General features: G+C 45.3%; 1 protein-coding gene across 6 annotated transcripts in view; it reads right to left on the bottom strand.

Moving 5' to 3' along the window:
- Positions 1-9,382: 9,382 nt before the first annotated feature.
- Positions 9,383-21,506, bottom strand: part of EYA2 (EYA transcriptional coactivator and phosphatase 2) — a 128,235-nt gene continuing 116,111 nt past the window's right edge. For 4 of the 6 annotated variants that reach the window (XM_056549156.1, XM_056549158.1, XM_056549157.1 and 1 more), the window contains 6 exons: positions 14,114-14,172; positions 13,735-13,895; positions 12,721-12,835; positions 12,508-12,629; positions 12,293-12,393; positions 9,388-11,004 (listed from right to left, as the gene is read on the bottom strand). In XM_056549156.1, coding sequence (XP_056405131.1) covers positions 10,924-11,004; positions 12,293-12,393; positions 12,508-12,629; positions 12,721-12,835; positions 13,735-13,895; positions 14,114-14,172 — 639 coding nt within the window. In that variant the 3' untranslated portion in view covers positions 9,388-10,923. Of the gene's footprint in view, positions 11,007-12,292; positions 12,394-12,507; positions 12,630-12,720; positions 12,836-13,734; positions 13,896-14,113; positions 14,173-21,506 lie in introns of all 6 variants that reach the window. The other 2 variants (XM_056549162.1, XM_056549161.1) reach the window with 2 other exon arrangements.

Below are 21,506 nucleotides of genomic sequence, written 5' to 3'. Positions count from 1 at the left end.
CCTGATCACGGAAGTCCCGCAGCTGGGAACGCCCGTGATCATGCACGTGGCACCCTGTTTGTAATCAGTCCCCGGAGCATGTTCGCTCCGGGTCTGATTACGGGTGACTACAGGGCCGGCGGCGTGTGACGTCACGCTCCACCCCTCAATGCAAGCCTACGGGAGGGGGCGTGATAGCTAGGCTTGCATTGTGGGGCGGAGCGTGACGTCACACGGGGGCGGAGGCGTGACGTCACACGCCGCTGGCCCTGTAGTCGCCCGTAATCAGACCTGGAGCGAACACGCTCCGGGGACTGATTACAAACGGGGTGCCGCGTGCATGATCACGGGCGTCCCCAGCTGCGGGACTCCCGCGATCAGGCATCTTATCCCCTATCCTTTGGATAGGGGATAAGATGTGTAAGCACCGGAGAACCCCTTTAAATTCAATTTAGTGTGGTCCATGCTCCAGGGCATCTAAAATGGCGGATCCACATGTGAGGACATGAGGCAAGGAATCCTGGGAAGGTGGGAACAAGCGTAGGCGGGATGACCCTGAATTACATGCAGGATGCAGCCTATCAGCAGCCAGTCATCCCTGTGATGTCACAGCCCTATGTAAATCGGCAAACATATTGCGCCCAGTCACTTCAGCCTTTCACTGCAGATAGATAGGGACAGACAGCGCTGTGTGTTGCACAGAAAAGCTTTCTCCAGCAGCAATTCACCTCCTAGTCAAGTCACCGTTCTGAGAGAGGGAAAGAAGGCAGTGTGTGTTTCACCCCCAAAATTTTTTTACTGCAGCAATTTACCTCCCAGTCACTGTCTACAGCGTTCTATTACAGAGAGCAGTGTGTTGCACAGAAGGACATCAGTGATTCAGCTCAAGCACAAATCCTGCCTAGAAGCACTGATAGGGAAGGGAGTGAGATTGAGTGCAATTTTGTAGTGTGCTGCAGCACTGGCGTGTACTGCTGGTGTTGTGCACAAATACTTTTTTAAGCATACTGTAGCGCATTTTTCTGCCTTCATAAAGTGCATAACACATACGTACATCTAAGTGGTGTACTATTGTGTTCCTGTTAATGTCTCAAGGGCCTAGATACTGTGAAAGGCCAGTCAAAAGTACTCACCGGTTGGTGTTGTACACAAATACTTTTTTAAGCGTACCGTAGTGCATTTTTCTGCCCTCATAAGTGCATAGCACATACGTACATCTAAGTGGTGTATCATTTTGTTCCTGATAAAGTCTTAAGGGCCTAGTTACTGTAAAAGGCCATCCAAAAGTAAACACTTGCTGCTGTTCTAGACAAATACTGTTTTAAAGTGTAGTGAAGCATATTGTACTCCCCTCATATAAGTATGTCAGGCAGAGAAGTGCAAGGATGTGCAGAGGAGTGGCAGAGGCCTAAATTCATCAGGCGCAGGCCGAGTACACAGCAGACTAGGGGCGAGTGGCAGCAGGAGTCGCAGCAAGAGGCCTGATCTCCCAGTATCAATTAGTAGTCGTGTCTCGACCAGCAACCCATCTGCCATCATCGATTGGTTAACACGGTCATCCACTTCATCCTAAGTGACATCTGATACTCCCAGTCAACAGTTGGTGGGTTCCTCAGACACAACCCTCAGTTGGCATGGCCAAGGAGCAGTCCCTGTCTTCCCATTGCCTCTGTCCTATGCTGTTCCCTCCCCTACAAAAGTATTTTATGCTGTGGGTTCAGCTCCACTATTCAGATCTAATAGAGGACAGTCAGCAGCTACTGCCCAGTCAAGAAATGGAGGAGACATCCACCGCTTCCTCCGCTAGGCAGGCAAGTAGTGATTAAAGGGACGTGGGAGGTGGTGATGCCAGCGTTCATGGTCCTGAATCAGACACTGTTGAGGAACCTGAGGAGGACATCAGTGACATGCAGACCCTTGTTGATGATGATGAGTTGCAGGTTGCCCGTGAGGCAGCAGCTGAGCCAGCAAGGTGGTCTAATGGTTGGCAGTCAGCATGGTGGCAGAAGTGAAAAGTCTGGAGCCAAACGTGCCCGGGGGAGACCACCTGCTTTGTGGCAGCCTACCTTCCCGGGAGGTAGTGGAACAGGGGTTCCTGGAGACGGCGGTAGTAGCAGTCAACTGCCACTGCAGGTGGGAAAATCAGCTACTCGACGGTGTGGCAGTTTTTCATTAAGCATCCGGAGGAGGTTAAAGGAGTAGTCCGGCGTGCACTTTTCTAATTTTATCCGGTCCGGGCTGCAAAAAAAAAAAAAGAAAACAAACTTTCTTTTACCTGCCAACGCGCCAGCACATCACACGGAGCTTCAGTCTATCACCGGGACATCGCTGCAGCCGGTGATAGGCTGAAGCTCCATGTGACGTGCCGGGCTAACAGGAAGTAAGAAGCAAACAGCCCGGCGACCTGACACCTGTACCGGAGGTGCGTTGGCAGTTAACAGAAAGTTTGTTTTCTTTTTCATTTGGCAGCCCGGACCGGATAAAATAAGAAAAGTGCACGCCGGACTACTCCTTTAAGATAGCCACAGGCAAGATGTGTCGGCATTAGATGAAGCGTGGCCAGGGTCCCAATGTTGGCACCACAGCCCTGCATCAACATATGCTGCGCCACCTTAAAGCAGCCTGGGAGAACCGTGGCTTCGATGTGGTGGTCCAGCCTGCTGCATCCCCCAGTGGCACACCGCTCCACGTTTGTAGGGCATGGCAGTGACGCGCTGTTCTTCAAATGGTTTGCCTTGGTGAACGCAGTCACACAGGGGAGGAACTGCTAAAAGTCATTCATAAAGAAATCGAAGCATGGCTTACTCTACGAAAACTGGAAATGGGAACCTTGTGACTGACTACGGGAAGAACATCTTGTCTGCACTGCGAAAAGGAAGGCTGAGCCATGCGCCCTGCATAGCACACGTGTTCAATCTGGTTGTCATGCGGTTCCTGAAGTGTTCCCCCCATTTGCAAGACATCCTAACAATGGGAAGGAAACTTTGCATTCACTTCAGCCACTCAAACTGCAAAGCACACCCTCGAGCTGCAGCGTCAGAACGATATCCCCCAAATAGTCTGATTTGTGACATTATCACACTTGGAATTCCAGCCTCCATATGTTGGACCGACTATACAAACAGAGAAAAGCCATGACCGATTTCTTGATGATCCAAGCAGATAGGGGGACTCCCCTGTGTAACTTCAATATCAACCAGTGGCAGCTCATACATGACACCTGCAGTTTGCTCAGGCCCTTTAAGGAATCCACATTATTAGTCAGTCGCCAGGATTACGGGATGAACAACATCATTCAGAGTAGATTGTCCATTGTGCCACACAAACACAAATATGGATAGTGCAAAACAGATTTAAGGCTCTGCTCCCCAGTACCAAACATTCCTCCACATCAGACCTTTTTTCACCCACCTTCGTCACCGGGTACTGGTATTGCCACCCACCGCACCACTCTGTCACCGGGTCACTTTCAGGACTTCTGATGCTGCTGCTGCCACCTCCAGGCTGTCTCATTCTGCCACCATATGTTCTTTTCATGCTGCTGCCACCTCCAGGCTGTGTCATTAAGCCACCATATGGTCTCCTCATGCTGTCACCACCTCCAGGCTGTCATTCAGTAACTATATGGTCTCCTCATGCTGCTTGTACATTACTTAAAATGTTTAAGGTAGCACTAGCAACCATAAACCTTCAATTTAACCCCTTAAGGACAATGGATGTACTCCTACGCCCCCATTTCCGAGTCCTTAAGGACCGAGGACGTAGGAGTACGTCCTGTCCTTTCCCGTCCCCTGCCGCTAGCCGGAGGGGAGCCGGTGCCCGAAGCCTGCTGAAATCGTTCAGCAGGCATCGCGGCATATCGCCCAGGGGGGTTAATATGCCCCCCCATGTCGGCGATGGCCGCAGATCGCTGGACAATTCGGTCCAGCGATCTGCGGCGATTCCGGGTCAATCGGGTCTCCAGTGACCCGGAATTACTGGCTGATCGGGGCCGTCAGAGACGGCCCCGAACAGCCAGAGCCTGCAGGGGTGAGGTGGCACTGGTGACGAATCAGGGCGCCTGCTGCGGGTGTCACTCCCGCACCCGCTCCGCCCCTCTTCCGGAGGATGTGAGCGGGTGCGGGACGTGCACCCCTGGTGCTGGGGACCCCGATCCCCGGCGTTAATGTTGGGATCGGGGCCCCAGGAGCGACGACGGCGGCGGCGAGGGACTGACCTGTGCGGCGATCAAGCAGCAGCAGGAGGTGAGTGACAGCCTCCTGCTGTTGCTTAGCAACAGCTCCCAGCATGCAAAAAGGGCATGCTGGGAGCTGTAGTTATGCAACAGGAGGAGGCAGACCACCACAACTCCCAGCATGCACTTATGGGCATGCTGGGACTTATGGTTTTGCAACAGCTGGAGGCACATTCTTTCTATGGAAAAGTGTACCTTCAGCTGTTGTGTAACTACAACTCCCAGCTTGCACAAACAGCTTAAGGGCATGCTGGGAGTTGTAGTGGTGCATCTGCTGGTTGCATAACTACAACTCCCAGCATGCCCGTTGGCTGTCGGTGACTGCTGAGAGTTGTAGTTTTGCAACAGCTGAAGGCACACTGAGTTAAGTAGCAAACCAGTGTGTCTCCAGCTGTTGCATAACTACAATCCCCAGCATCCCCAGCCAAAGTAGTATGCCTCCGGCTGTTGCATAACTACAACACCCAGCATGCCCTTCCACTGTCCGTACATGCTGGGGGTTGTAGCTTTTGCAACAGCTGAAGGCACACTGGTTGCAAAACACTGAGTTTGTTGTCAAACTCGGTGTTTCACAACCTGTGTGTCTCCAGCTGTTGCAAAACTACAACTCCCAGCATGCACTGATAGACCGTACATGCTGGGAGTTGTAGTTGTGCAACAGCTGGATGTCCCCCCCCCCCAATGTACAGGGTACACTCACATGGGCGGAGGATTACAGTAAGTATCCGGCTGCAAGTTTGAGCTGCAGCAAATTTTCTGCTGCAGCTCAAGCTGCCAGCGAGAAACTACTGTGAACCCCCCGCCCGTGCGACTGTACCCTAAAAACACTACACTAACACACAATATAATAAAAAGTAAAAAAACACTACATATACACATACCCCTACAATAAAAATGAAAAACGTCTGGTACGCCACCGTTTCCAAAACGGAGCCTCCAGCTGTTGCAAAACTACAACTCCCAGCATGCACTGATAGACCTTACATGCTGGGAGTTGTAGTTTTGCAACAGCTGGATGTTCCCCCCCCCCCCCCCCAATGTGAACGTACAGGGTACACTCACATGGGCGGAGGATTACAGTAAGTATCCGGCTGCAAGTTTGAGCTGAGGCAAATTTTCTGCCGCTGCTCAAACTGCCAGCGAGAAACTACTGTGAACCCCCGCCCGTGTGACTGTACCCTAAAAACACTACACTACACTAACACAAAATAAAATAAAAAGTAAAAAACACTACATATACACATACCCCTACACAGCCCCCCTCCCCTCCCCAATAAAAATGAAAAACGTCTGGTACGCCACTGTTTCCAAAACGGAGCCTCCAGCTGTTGCAAAACAACTACTCCCAGTATTACCAGATAGCCACTGACTGTCCAGGCATGCTGGGACTTTTACAACAGCTGGAGGCACCCTATTTGGGAATCACTGGCGTAGAATACCCCTATGTCCACCCCTATGCAATCCCTAATTTAGGCCTCAAATGCGCATGGAGCTCTCACTTTGGAGCCCTGTGGTATTTCAAGGCAACAGTTTAGGGTCACATATGGGGTATCGCCGTACTCAGGAGAAATTGTGTTACAAATTATGGGGGGTATTTTCTGCTATTACCCTTTTTAAAAATCAAAAATTTTTGGGAAACCAACATTTTAGGTAAAAAATTTTTTTTTTTTTTTTACATATGCAAAAGTTGTGAATCACCTGTGGGGTATTAAGGTTCACATTACCCCTTGTTACGTTCCCCGAGGGGTCTAGTTTCCAAAATGGTATGCCATGTGGTTTTTTTTTTGCTGTCCTGGCACCATAGGGGCTTCCTAAATGCGGCATGCCCCCAGAGCAAAATTTGCTTTCAAAAAGCCAAATGTGACTCCTTCTCTTCTGAGACCTGTAGTGCGCCAGCAGAGCACTTCTCACCCCCATATGGGGTGTTTTCTGAATCGGGAGAAATTGGGCTTCAAATTTTGGGGGGTATTTTCTGCTATTACCCTTTTTAAAAATGTAAAAATTTTGGGAAACCAAGCATTTTAGGTAAAAATTTTTTTTTTTTTAACATATGCAAAAGTCGTGAAACACCTGTGGGGTATTAAGGTTCACTTTACCCCTTTTTATGTTCCCCGAGGGGTCCGGTTTCCAAAATGGTATGCCATGTGTTTTTTTTTTTGCGGTTCTGGCACCATAGGGGCTTCCTAAATGCGGCATGCCCCCAGAGCAAAATTTGCTTTCAAAAAGCCAAATGTGACTCCTTCTCTTCTGAGACCTGTAGTGCGCCAGCAGAGCACTTTTCACCCCCATATGGGGTGTTTTCTGAATCGGGAGAAATTGGGCTTCAAATTTTGGGGGGTATTTTCTGCTATTATCCTTTTTAAAAATGTAACATTTTTGGGAAACCAAGCATTTTAGGTAAAACATTTTTTTTTTTTTTTTACATATGCAAAAGTCGTGAATCACCTGTGGGGTATTAAGGTTCACTTTGCCCCTTGTTACGTTCCCTGAGGGGTCTAGTTTCCAAAATGGTATGCCATGTGTTTTTTTTTTTGCTGTCCTGGCACCCTAGGGGCTTCCTAAAGGTGACATGCCCCCCAAAAACCATTTGACGCTCCTTCCCTTCTGAGCCCTCTACTGCGCCCGCCGAACAATTAACATAGACATATGAGGTATGTCCTTACTCGAGAGAAATTGGGTTTCAAATACAAGTAAAAATTTTCTCCTTTTTACCCCTGGCAAAAATTCAAAAATTGGGTCTACAAGAACATGCGAGTGTAAAAAATGAAGATTGTGAATTTTCTCCTTCACTTTTCTGCTATTCCTGTGAAACACCTAAAGGGTTAATACACTTATTGAATGTCATTTTGAATACTTTGGGGGGTGTAGTTTTTATAATGGGGTCATTTATGGGGTATTTCTAATATGAAGACCCTTCAAATCCACTTCACACCTGAACTGGTCCATGAAAAATAGCGAGTTTGAAAATTTTGTGAAAAATTTCCAAATTGCTGCTGAACTTTGAAGCCCTCTGGTGTCTTCCAAAAGTAAAAACTCATAAATTTTATGATGCAAACATAAAGTAGACATATTGTATATGTGAACCCAAAAATGTTTTATTTTGAATATCCATTTTCCTTACAAGCAGAGAGCTTCAAAGTTAAAAAAAATTCAAAATTTTCATTTTTTTCATCAAATTTTGGGATTTTTCACCAAGAAAGGATGCAAGTTACCATAAAATTTTACCACTAAGTTAAAGTAGAATATGTCACGAAAAAACAATCTCTGAATCAGAATGATAACTAAAAGCATTCCAGAGTTATTAATGTTTAAAGTGACAGTGGTCAGAATTGCAAAAAACGCTCCGGTCCTTAAGGTATAAAATGGCCTGGTCCTTAAGGGGTTAAATTTGAAAATGTATCTTTTAATCTTAAGGATTGTGAAGCCCTATTGTCTCCTCATGCTGTCACCACCTCCAGGCTGTGTCATTCAGCAACTATATGGTCTGCTCATGCTGCTTGTACATTACTTAAATTTTTTTAAGAAAGCACTAGCTACCATAAATCTTCAATTTAAATTAGAAAATTCATCTTTTTATTTTAGGGATTGTGAGGCCCTATGGTCTCCTCCTCATGCTGCCGCCAACTCCAGGCTGTGTCCTTCAGCCACTATTTTGTCTCCTCATGCTGCTGGGACATTACCTAAATATTTTAATGGTAGCACTAGCTACCATAAATCTTCAATTTAAATTTGAAAATTCATCTTTTAATCTTAGGGATTGTGAAGCCCTATTGTCTCCTCGTGCTGTTGCCATCTTCAGGCTGTGTCATACAGCCACTATATGGTCTCCTCTTGCTGCTGCCAATCCTAGGCTGTGTCATTCTGTCAGATTATGGTCTCCTCATGCTGCTGCCACCTCTAGGTTCTGTCATTGTGCCGCCATGTGACATGTGACTCCTTGTTGAATTTGGTCTTTTGTAACCACACATTTTATTATTAAATCTTAAAATAAAATTTAAAAAAGATTGATAAAGCGATAACAATGAACCATAACTGATTAAATGAAACATTTGCACTTTCACAGTCAGGGGGGCGTTGAGAGGCAGGGGCTGGAACAGGTGGTATCTCACCTGGTGGAGAACCGCCAGCTCAATGCTCACCAGAATGGGTACTCAAAAAAAGTAAATAAATTCAAATAAAATAAAATAAAAATTACATAAAATTCCTCTTTATTCTCTTCAATTTTGACGACATATGGTCTCCCTGCTGCCACATCCAGATGCTCTGCCGCAGTAATTCTAATAGCGATGCCTGTAATCTGCATGTGATACTGAATAACAGTATTATTTCACTAACACAGCACATTCCTTATACGCGTTAGGACAAGGCAAAGTGTTCTACACCCCTATTGAGGCTATATGGTCTCCTCATGCTTCCACCACCTCCACTCTGTGTCATTCAGCCACTATATGGTCCCCGCATACTGATGCCACCTCCAGGCTCTGCCATTGTGCCTCTCTGCGACAGTGATTCTAATAGTGATGCCTCTGATCTGCATGTCATAATGAATAACAGTATTATTTCACTAACCCAGCACACACCCTATGCGTGTTCTACACCCGTATTGAGGCTCTCTGTAGGCCAGAAATAGCAGTTTTTAATAGCGATTTGCCGCAAATAAATTCGGACCAAACCAAATTTTTCCACAAAATTCGTCAAATCGGCCAAATCGAATTTTTCAAAAATTCGCTCATCTCTATTTTTAGCAGTAGGCTGGCCAAATTGTGAATAATAGCTTCTAGATGCTACAACTAAGAGCTTACTGCTCAAAACACGTGACATGCTCAATCTATTCTTCATGTTAGTACAAGGATTCCTATTTGAGGTAGCTTTCTTTTATTCAAATGAATAAATAAATAAACAAAATGTCTTTAAAATCACCCTTTTCTGACCCCCTATTGCTTTTTTTTTTACCCAGTTTATGCTGTTCATCATTGGGGGTTAAAGAACATTGTATTTTAATTTAATTAATAATTTGAACATTTCCGCACACAGCAAAATGAAGTCGACTGCGCAAGAAAACTGGGGCCGCCATACCGGGACACCGCGGGATCAGCAGCAGGTAAGATTGTTTTTTTTTTTTTTTTTTTTTTTTTGCTGGCAGCCCAGGGATGATGGTTCAAAGAAGATCTGTCAGAGTACCCCTTTATTAAATTTTTTTTTTCTATTGTTGCCTTCCAACTAAGGACAAGTTGTACTTATTAATGCCACCATTTTGGGGTTTATTTTTGGGGGTAATTTTTATTACCTTTTTTTTTGGCTGGTCAAATGGGGAAAAAAAACGTACATTTTATCATAAATTTTTTTCCATTTTAAATTTATGCCATACAGCATAAGGTGAAAATAACATTATAGATTTATTTTGCAGGTCAGTACAAAAACACTAAAATAGAATAAGTATTATTAGTGACTGCTGTAAAAAGGTGCATCAGCGACTAAGAGGTTTAAATATTTAAAAAAAAAAAATTTTTACACTTCTTAGTTCCCCTAGAAGACAAATGAGCAATCATTTGACTGCTCATAAAGATTAACAGTTAAAATAGCTGTTAACAGATGTAAGCGCCTGTCCTCAACCGCTGAAAGCAGCCGGAAACCACCAGGTATAGAGAGAGCCCGTTTCCTGTAAGTATACATCCCACTGAGCCATTGTGATAAATCTGATGCTTTCAAAGACTGTCTAAGTTTGCACTGTTTTTGTAAATTCCCCCTTGTTTTTCTATCCTGAGCTGTTCAGTCATGTTGGTGTCATAGGAGACTCCGAAATCTTCATGTGTATCTGTAACTGTTGTGTGTTAATATCACTAACGACAAAGGCCTCGAAAGAGCTTTGAAAGAGGACAGCATGCAGCAAGGGAGCAATACATGATTCAAGAATCAGACTACTCGTTTTTTGTAGGCTGTAACCATGTACACACACAGGCCTGCATAGGAGCTGTACAAAGATACTTGGATGTTTATAACCAAGGCTACATATTTTGGTTTTAGTAAAAAATTTGTAACAACTTCAGCTAAACTGGCTTGTTCTTGGATGCAGTCTCCATCACAGTGTAGCTGTGCAGTTTTGTGTTTGAACTTCCACAATAGGAATTCCACAGTAAATGCTATGGTACATGTTTTAATGTTACATCAATGGTTGAAGTAGAAAATGAACACAAAAACTGTGCTATTTTCCCCAAAATGTAAACATGTTTCTTTTTTTTTTTTATTGAACGTCTTTCATCCAGGACAACGTTCTGCTTTATATAGAAAAAACAGAGCTAGCTGCAGGAGATGTGCTGCAGACGGCCCAGTGATAGCTTAAAATCAGAATGGTATAGTCAACCAAAACTAATGTACAAGATGCACCGCTTCCCGGTAATTATTAAATAAGATCCATGTGACCCCGCCCACTGTGACTGACAGGTAAAAGGAGTGCGAGGACAGGACAAAAATTAGACAAGTCCATAAATTAGACAAGAAAAAAAAAATCAACTATTTGACTTCTCTGTCCATCAAATCCGGGTCATTGAGTAGTGGAGGGAGGAGCCTCACCCGTGCCTGGAACAAGTCTCTTGTGCTTATAAATAGTCCGGGTTCAGGAATAAGCCTCCAGGCAGCTCCAGCACTCGGGGCAATAATGGCCCCTGATTCCTGCACCGGAGGTCCATAGTCTGCTAAGTGTGGAGGACATGCTACAAGTATTCCAGCTCCAGGGCGTGTCGTAAGGCCTCCAGGTCAGCGTGGCAGGAGATCCTCCAGAATGGCATGTTGTGCTGCAGGAGAATAAGCAAAGGTAAGAAACAAGATGGAGGCAACCCAGCATAAACAAGATGAACTTCAGGGCCCTTATATCTGCAGTCTGTGTTCTAACAGGATCTTTCAAGAAGAAATCTCTACAGCTTTTACAGTAGCAAAGTGGAGGAAATTTTAAAAACAAACTTATCCACAAAAATATTCACATAATCTGGAGAAATCTGAGGCGATTACACTTTGATTTTGTCCATTGACTTTAATGGTTAGTAAAAATCTGAAGTTTAGTGGATTACCCTGTGGAAACACATTAGGGAATTATTAAAACTGTGTTTTAATAAAAATGTATTTAATAAAAAATATTAAAAATTATTAAAAATTACTATTAAAACTGTGCCTGATTACTGGTGCAATATGCACCACAAGACATACATGCCTTGAACCACATGATGGGGCATATTTATCAAAGTTGTAGGTAAAATCTGTCTGATATGCCCATAGTAACCAATCTCAGCTCAGCTTTAATGTCTCAAATTGCTCTGGTAAAATGCAAGCTGAGCTGTGATTGGTTGCTATAGTCAAATAGGTTTCATAAATCTGTGTCACTTTGTGTGTATACAGCCTACTTGCTCACAGCACAAAGCAGTCAAGGAATACACCACAATTATCCTGGTGGCTCGGCTCAGGCTTTTTGATAAATCTGGTGCATCTTTAGACATAACACAGGTTTAGTTATTATGCTCCACTAAATATCTTTTTAATTTGCATAAAATCCAAAGAATTTCCACAAGGTACCTGTACCCATGGGTAAATGGCTTTGATTTCTGGAAGTTGCTATTCAAGTGCTTTATGCATCCCCTTTATATTCATTTACTTTCAGATTCTTGAAAGAAGTGAATTTTTTTTCTTGCTTTCTTTTCTATGGATCTAACCTGACACAATGCAGACATCTGGTTTATGTTTCGCTCTGTCTGGCCAAGAGTCTAGAACCCATTTTTTAGGCGTAAGAGGGGGGGTCTAACTATAGTTGCTCTTATGTCACTCACTACTATGTGTACTGATATCATGTTGTCACTTTTTTGGTAGTATGTGATCAGAGTCCCTGCACTGTCCTGGCTTGGGGTGACTGCAAGGGCTGCTCCTGTCTGAAAAAGCCTTTTTAGGAAGCCGCTGTTATCAGGGGACACACAAGTAAAGCAGGGGATTTGTTGGAGGAAATTACTTTGGAAACTTCTGGAAATTACTATACAGACAGAACCAGATCATTAAGTCTCAGGCTGCGGTTGAATCTGGTGCTTGGGGGTTTGTTACCTTTTTTGCTGCTTGCTCCTCCTCCACGCCATCTCCAATTACGACATAGACTGCTTTCCTCCCAAACCTCTGCATTATCCTCTCGAAGCAGCACTCCTTCCCTGCAAAGATAGACACAATTGCATGACAGCAGGAGGAGACCCCAACATCTGATACTGTGACCCCAGAACAACAATGTTATCAGCCTTCACCAATGCTTACGGGCTAGGACCTACCTGTCTTAGTTGCACTGTAAATATTTTCAATGGGGAAGACAGTACCCAACCCGTAGAGTAGAACTTTGGCGATGGCTGGGATGAGCTGGGTCGTGGTCACCAACACATTTACACAGTTCGGCCTGAAGATAGAAACACACAGAAAAAAGACAAGTGTATCACGATTCTTGCTGTACTTGACTGTACTAGAGGAATTGTTTTTCATTCTCTCACCTGACATGTATAAGGTTCAGAGCCTTCAACGCATGTGTCAGCCACAAATCAGTCAGCGCCTCCATCTCCGCCCGTAACTGCAGCCATGTTTCCCGTTTAGGGGCCCCGATCAGACCTAAGATAATAGGAAATCAAAATGATTACAATGTTCTGCAATAGATTTTTTTAAAGACCAAAGAGCACATCATTGTCCTCTACCCCAAATGTCCGTAGGTCACTGTCCTGTATCCCAAGTGACAGCGTGCCATTATCCTGTACAATTTTGTACAGTGAGGCTGTATTGCTGGGATACAGTGGTGAAGCTTATGGTATAGAGGACACAGTGTCAATAAAAAAAGTAAGTTACTAGGTAATTCATTGCTATTAACCCCTTACAGGCCCCTTCCTTGGGCTGACGTCAGCTTCTTATGAGGGGCTGATGTTGGAATTGCTTTTTACAAGAAATCACTAAATTGAGTTTTTGGCCCAAAGTTTAATGTGATTTTAAGAGAACATAAAGGAGCCGCAGCACTTTGCTCACTAGGCCATAAACTCCATGGAGCCCAATAAACAATTATCACATCTAACATGTTTTAGAATTTGGCAGAAACAATTAAACACAATAAAGGAGTGCAGAAGCAAATACCCTCCATCTGTAAAGACAATCTGATCAGAGCAGGAGATAAATACCCACCCAGAGCACAAAGCCAGAGCAGACAACATTTAATAATATTAACTCCTTATAATCTGAAGCAACGTTAACCTAGACAACGTATGATGAGGGGTTAATATTATACAATGTGCATGAATGTGAATAAGGAAACTGACAATACTACCTATAGGGGGTGGAAACTTGCAGGCCCACATATAGGATCTGTACCAACCTTCCTATATATACCCAACCCCCCCACAGCCTGGGAGAAACTGTAACCTCTGCATTCTGTCACCTTTATGGGGTTACAGTAGCATTATGTATGCTATGGGGTTAGGGGGGCTATATGGCGAATGATGCAATGATCCCTTCAGGACACCCACCTCCTACGTTGTTCTTGTAGGTGCTGTACATCTCCTTCACTCTTCTGTAGCGGAATGCCAATTTTCTCATCCAGTCGACGCCCCCATGGACTCCAGATCCCAGACAGAGATTTGCTCCTGCTGCGGAACTGTGAAAACCATCTGCTGCAAAGTTGTATGTGCTGTGAGGGGGTGAGACCAGAGAAGAAGGGGGAGTTCAGTGTTTTTGAGAAACGACAATTTCTAATATGTATTACATTATTAGAGGATAATGGCGGCTTATTGGCAATGAAATATAATGCACCATCATCACCACCATGTTGAGGTCTTATAGTGAAACTGAACTCCATGCTGTATACAGCAGTCGTTCTGTACACTTTAGTATCATCAGGCTTCCTACCTCAGGTCCTGTCCGTTATCATCTGAGGAAACATCATCTATGTGGATCTGGTCACATTCCTAGAAACAGAACACGACAAACTGAGTTCAAGGCATGACAAACCTGAAAAATGCAAATAAAACTACACGGAATCTGCAGCAAGACGACACTATTGTACTGTGGTGTCCAGGGGGTGGATGATGGTGAACGGAGTCTTCAGCTGTGTTCCATGGTGGCAGCACATGGCTGGGCCCCTGCACTATGCACACATTGGTTCCTACAGGCTACATGAAGTAAGGAGAAAGGTATTTGTGTGGACAGAAATCTGCTTTTCTCATTTTTTAAGGAATTGTTAGAGCGGTGTGTGACACCAGCAGCGCTCATATATCAGGGCTAATAAAACACTGACACACTTGGGGAGACACTACGTCATAACCCACCGCCTGCCTCAATCATGTTACCAAGCTAAACATGACTGTGGTAACATGGCTGGACACAGGATTCCACCAGCAGGGTGTTGCAGAGAGGGGGAGAACAAACCAGAATATAAAAAGGGAGGAAAGTTAGCAGAAGAAAACATCTTGAATATTCCCATTCTGTGACAGGAGGCAGCAGTCTTAAGGATGGTTAGGAATTGTAACATTTATTAGAAAGCAGTGAAAAGTGTTATGTACAGATAGGGCAACTGGTCTCCATTACTATATGACACCACAGAAGGTGGGTCAGCAAAGGAAAAAGGTCTGAAACTTATGGTATATCATGAGACTGTGGACCTCCGATGGCACCATCTTCCTTAATTTTCGAAAAAGTGAAGCTGTGAATTCAAGGACTTTGTTTACTCCTAGTTTTGCTCCTTTGAAAGTGCTCATTAGAGATGAGCGAACTTACAGTAAATTTGATTAGTCACGAACTTCTCGGCTCAGCAGTTGATAACTTTTCCTGCGTAAATTAGTTCAGCCTTCAGGCGCTCCGGTGGGCTGGAAAAGGTGGATACATTCCTAGGAAAGAGTCTCCTAGGACTGTATCTACCTTTTCCAGCCCACCGGAGCACCGGAAAGCTGAACTAATTTATGCAGGAAATAAACTGCCGAGCCGAGAAGTTCGAGACGAATCAAATTTACTGTAAGTTCGCTCATCTCTAGTGCTCATCTTTACCCTGAGCATTACATGAAGCTAAACAGAATGCGTAAAAAGTGTAGTAAACTAAACAAAGCAGCCAATCCTGACCGCCATCTACGAACGTGTCCACTGGATGGCACTGCTCTTCTATGCAGCCACCCAGGATAATGTGTCTCCTCAGTAACTGAATCATACGCTGGTCCTTATTGAGTTTCGCCGCTCACAGCTGTTTGTTTGAGCAGTGTAAACTCCCCACAGATCTGCTCTTCACTTCAATCACATTAGAGGTGGAAACACACAGCGGAGTTTAACTCCTTTCATGCCAGAGCAGCCAAGAGTACCGTAAATTTTGGCTGTTATATGAAAAAGGATCGTAGGACAGGCACACCAGATACGCATCCAATACAAGGATCCTGAGGAGAGGAGACACTGCCATTGACTAAACTTCCTTCACATAGGATGAAGCAGCCCTTAAAGAGGACAACTTTCTAACAGGCATTAGTAAAACCTATGACTTTCTTTGAATAAATCTGTATAAATTCTTGTATAAATCTGCAGCCAAATTCATAGATGTAACTGGGACGATCCCTCAATCTGCTTAAAATCTCATTTCCAGCAGTTGTGACGGCAATGGACCAGACATCTGTAGAACCGCTCTGCTGTGATGAAGGTATTTGGCAGCAGGATGTGTCTGTTGGGGCAGATGTCAGGATAACAGAGAGTTTATCTACATTATACCACATGATGGCGCTCATGCCTCACACAGATGCCTCTGGCAGCAGAGACGGATTGTGACTTCAGTTTTGGCTGGAAAGATTCTGGATTACATGCTGGCACTGAGTAAAAGAGCTGCAGGTCTGACCTGGGTGAAAGTCTTCCTGATATAAAGTTCACTCATTAGAAGTGCCAGAACGTAAAGGTCTCTTGACCGCAGACGAGAAAAGAATTGAGTAAAACACCTTTCTTTTGTGGCGCAGCCACAAAAAATGCTTAGTATCAGACTCTGTACATCAACTTAACCAGTGATTCTTGCCCTAAAGGCCACCATATTGTATCACTTGAATCATATTACCAGCAATTTACAAACTCACAAACATGTCAGCAATGTACAGTGATAAATAGAAGCTGCTGCAGCTAGGTGACACCTGTGCCATCAGAATGGCAAAATGTTGTCTTCATTTTTAATTACACAACATCATGTGTGGGGGGTGGAAGTTGAGTGTAAAGATTTGTTTCCCAAAAATAAAATGCTATTGCGTCCATCACCTGAGATTTTCCTGGTTCTGCTCCCAGTGGATACAGTGCCCTCCTGTGTATGGGATACAAGAAGAATACCTAAACAGATAAAATATGGTACAACAAAACCGTAATAGCGCAGACTCCGTATTGGGGAACTTGGATAGCCACTGGCCTGTGAGATGATGTTTATGAAGTCAGATGTCTGCTGAATTGGGAAAGCAGTTTCTGGAGAAAGGATTTTATCTGGAATGAATTATCAGCAATTGGCAAGGAGTACTCCACTGCAATGTTTTATCATTCCATTGTGCCTGGCCTGCAAAAAGTAAAATAGACTTGCAGTCACCTTCTGCAGCTCCCCAGATGCGCCTATATCGGTCTGCTGTCTTCTTGGCTGGTCCTCTTCCGCATCTTTGAGCCTGACGCGTCACTATGATCAGCGTATTACCGGCCACAGTGATGTCCCGCTTTGGTCGGTGATACGCTGAGCGCAGTGCCATGTAAGGGGCCTGGGCCCTGCCTTCTCCCATTACATGACACTTGTGCTCAGCCTATCACTGGCCGAGGCGGGACATCACTGCAATCGGCGATACGCTGATCGCAGTGTGACACGTCAGGCTCCAAGATGCGGAAGAAGTACGGGCCCAGAAGACAGAAGACCTATATTGGTGCCCCAGGGAACTTAAAGTTTGTAATTTAACTTTTTGCAGCCCGAGCACAATGGAATAATAAAACATTCCAGAGGAAATGTATACAACCCAGGGTAGACAAATCATAGAAACACACAGTCTGACAGTCTGTGACCATACCCTTGCAATAAAAAGGTGTTCAACCCAGGGTTTACATACCACAGAATTTGACCATCTGTGACTACATGATGGTGATATTAAAGGGGTATTCTAGGATTTTTTTTCATTTGACTATGCTACAAGGACTGTAAAGTTAGTGTAATTCATAATATAGTGTCTGTACCTTTGTTTTATGGTGGTCTCAAAATTCTTCTGTGATTTTTGCCCTAATGTTTATTTTAAACAGCAATGACTGTCATCTCAGGTTTTCCCAGGTTGCAGTGTGGCCCCAGACATTACATCCCTAGTCAGGGGTTCAGAGGAGCCTGTCTTTGCTTTAATGGGTTGATGACCACTGGGTGGGAGTTAGATCATTCTGCAAGGAATTGTAGTTTTGCCACAGCTGGAGGCACCCTGGATAGAAAACACTGGTATATTGCATTGAAGGGAGCACAGGTGTGTTTGAATAGGAATCATGGGACTTGTAGCTGGAGGGAAGGAACACCAAAAGGAAATGGCCAGTTCACAAAAAGATAGCCACAGCATTATGGTTGACACAGAACATAACCGTTTAGCTCCGAAACAAGCATGGATCCTTCCTACCCATGTCCATTACTGTCTGGCAGGTAAGTACTAAAATCACCTGATGGTGGATAACCCCTTTAAGAAAATTTGCACAACCTGGGGTATACAAACCACAGAATGAGACCACACGGCGGCAATACCAAGAAGATGTGCCCAACCCATTGTACGGAAACCACAGGATCAGACTGCCTGTCACCACATGGAGGGTAAATCACTGCAGGTAACTGGAGGATACAGATCCTGACAGAGGCTGAAATAAGAGTTTGGATGCTACACAGCAGCTGCAGTAAATAGAAGGGGGCCCGTTCTGCCCCCCCCCCCCCCCCCCCCAGTAATACCAGAATAGAACATACAACTTAGTATGGATGGTGGATGGGCAGGATGATTCCACATTGAACTATGACCTTAACAGGAGGTTGCAGTGTAATTACCAGAAATGAGGAAATGACAGGTGGTAATGGTACCAGCAGGAAGGACGGATTGCCGCCATGTTGTTCCAGTGCTGGGTAAACATCAGGTTAATTGGCTGGTGAAAACCTGTGTCTGCGCAGATGGAATAGAATAAGACTCTCCACCTGTACAAGTCATTAACCTTCATTTCCCAAAATTAGATGAGCAGACGTTCCCCCCCCCCCCCTTGTGTCAGCGGGTCAGTGTTCTCAGCATATGTAACGTGCAGTTGCCTGGAAGGGCACAGATTCCCAGATACCAAACAGATATTCTCCTTGTCTATCTCTGATAGTCTACAGCTCCACAGACAAATGTTAATCCTGAAGGAGCAGAAATCTGTAAAAAATATCTTAACATTTATTGGCTGATTGACCTTTACAACCAATTGTGTTATAGTCCCAAAGCATTTAGAAAGAAGTATGGAGCAACTTTAAAATAGATCTTGATTAAACATTTTCTAATGTTTTCACAGCTCCTATGCAGACTTATGTGTCTACATGGTTAAAACCAACATACAAACCCTGTGTAGTCTGATCCTGTGCTTTCCCATTAATCCCCATCTGCATCCTACTTAATACTAATGTACATCTGGCAGGTTAGAGATAATGGGAAGACAGTGGAAAGTTTGAAGAAGCACTCCAGGTGTTTATTTTTTTGTCTATATCATGCACACATTAACCACCACTAGTCCTATAGTGCCATTTTATTTTTTATTGTGGCACACAATACTCTTATGTGGTCATATGGTCATGTTCCTGACTCTCCAAATCTTCAAAAAGTCCCATCAAAACAAAGATGGTACCGAAAAAAACTACAGATCACAGCGCAAAAAAATGAGCTGTCATACAAAAAAAAAGTTCTAGATCAGCCAGATCAGCGATGCATTAAAGGGGTACTCCGGTAGAAATTTGTTTTTAAATCAACTGCTGCCAGAAAGTTAAACAGATTTGTAAATTATTTCAATTTCAAAATCTTAATCCTTCCAGTACTTATCAGCTGCTGTATAATACAGAGGAAGTTCTTTTGTTTTTGACTTTCTTTTCTGTCTGACCACAGTGCTCTCTGAAAACACCTCTGTTTATGTCAGGAACTGTCCATAGCAGGATAGGTTTGCTATGGGGATTTACTCCTGCTCTGGAAAGTTCCTGATTGTTCCAAACGCTGTTTAACTTTCTGGCAGCAGTTGATTTAAAAACAAATTTCTACCGGAGTACCCCTTTAATGCATCGCTGATCTGGCTGATCTAGAACTTTTTTTTTGTATGACAGCTCATTTTTTTGCGCTGTGATCTGTAGTTTTTTTCGGTACCATCTTTGTTTTGATGGGACTTTTTGAACAGTTACAAACACTGGAGCCGGCAGCTTGTGACATCATAGTCCCGCCCCCTTAATGCAAGTCTATAGGAGGGGGCGTGAAGGCGCCAGCTCCAGCGTTCGGAACATATTGTTCCAAACGCTGAGCAGCGGAGTACCCCTTTAGGGTATGTTCAAACTACGGATTATAAACGGAATCTCCACTCGCAGAATTCCGCAAGTGGACATTCCGTTCTGGAGGCAGCCGCAATACTTCTGCGGTAGGACCGCACGGCACTGCGCCGTCACCATTGACGGCTATGCAGTGTTCGCGGACTTGCGCGCAAAGAATGAACATGTTCTTTCTTTGCACGGAACAATTTCAGCGGTGGAATTTTCCGCCTCTGAAATTTCCTCGGTGTGAACGGGTCTCGCAGAAACCCATTCACACTGATGTTTATGTTCACAGCACATAATTCCGTTCGCGAAATTGCGCTCATGAAATTCCGCGGGAATTGCGTAGTGTGAACATACCCTTAAAGTCACTGTACACTGTACATACCCTTAAAGTCACTGCACTCCGCCCTCAGTGGTCTTCAACCTGCGGACCTCCAGATGTTTCAAAACTACAACTCCCAGCAAGCCCGGGCAGCCATCGGCTGTCCGGGCTTGCTGGGAGTTGTAGTTTTGAAACATCTGGAGGTCCGCAGGTTGAAGACCACTGCGGCCTTCGACATCATCCAGCCCCCCCCCCTCTCACCCCCTTTAGTTTTGTACTCACCTCCCCTCGGTGGGACGTTAGGGTGCGCTGGTCCGGGCCATCTGTTCTGCAGGGACCGTCCGGTGGGGACGGTCGTTCCGGGCTGTCTATCTTCACCGGGGGGGCCTCTTCTCCGCGCTTCGGGCACGGCCCCGGAATAGTCACGTTGCCTTGACGACGACGCACAGGGAAGTTCATGAGCAACGTCCCTGTGCGTCGTCGTCAAGGCAATGTCTCTATTCCGGGTCCGAAGTGCGGAGAAGAGGCCCCCCGGTGAAGATGGAAACCCCGGAACGACTATCCCTCCCCACCGGACGGTCCCTGCAGCACAGATGGCCCGGACCAGCGCACCCTAATGTCCCGCCGAGGGGAGGTGAGTACAAAACTAAAGGGGGTGAGAGAGGGGGGCTGGATGATGTCGAAGGCCGCAGTGGTCTTCAACCTGCAGACCTACAGATGTTTCAAAACTACAACTCTCGGCAAGCCCGGACAGCCGATGGCTGCCCGGCCTTGCTGGAAGTTGTAGTTTTGAAACATCTGGAGGTCCGCAGGTTGAAGACCACTGTTAAATCAGACATTGACACGCGGTGATGATGAAGGGGGGGGGGGGCTGATGACATGTGGTGATGATGAAGGGGGGTGGGCTGATGACATGTGGTGATGATGAAGGGGGGTGGGCTGATGACATGTGGTGATGATGAAGGGGGGTGGGCTGATGACATGTGGTGATGATGAAGGGGGGTGGGCTGATGACATGTGGTGATGACGAAGGGGGGTGGGCTGATGACATGTGGTGATGATGAAGGGGGGGGGTGGGCTGATAACATGTGGTGATGATGAAGGGGGGGTGGGATGATGACAAGGGGATGATGAAGGGGGGTGTGGGATGATGACAAGGGGATGATGATGAAGGGGGGGTGGGATGATGACAGGCAGTGATGATGAAGGGGGGGTGGGATGATGACAGGCGGTGATGATGAAGGGGGGGGTGGGATGATGACAGGCGGTGATGATGAAGGGGGGATGATGATGGGGGGGGTGATGAACGGGGGGATGATGACAGGCGGTGATGATGAAGGGGGATGATGACAGGGTGATGATGATGAGGGTGTTAATGACGGGGGTCTGGATGATGACGGGGGGGGGGGATGATGACATGGGGGGTATGATGTATTTCCCACCCT

This window comes from Hyla sarda, chromosome 12 (assembly GCF_029499605.1).
Source record: "Hyla sarda isolate aHylSar1 chromosome 12, aHylSar1.hap1, whole genome shotgun sequence".
Taxonomy (NCBI): domain Eukaryota; kingdom Metazoa; phylum Chordata; class Amphibia; order Anura; family Hylidae; genus Hyla; species Hyla sarda.
The sequence above is the reverse complement of the archived record's forward strand: the minus strand, read 5'-3'. Positions and strand labels throughout refer to the sequence as shown.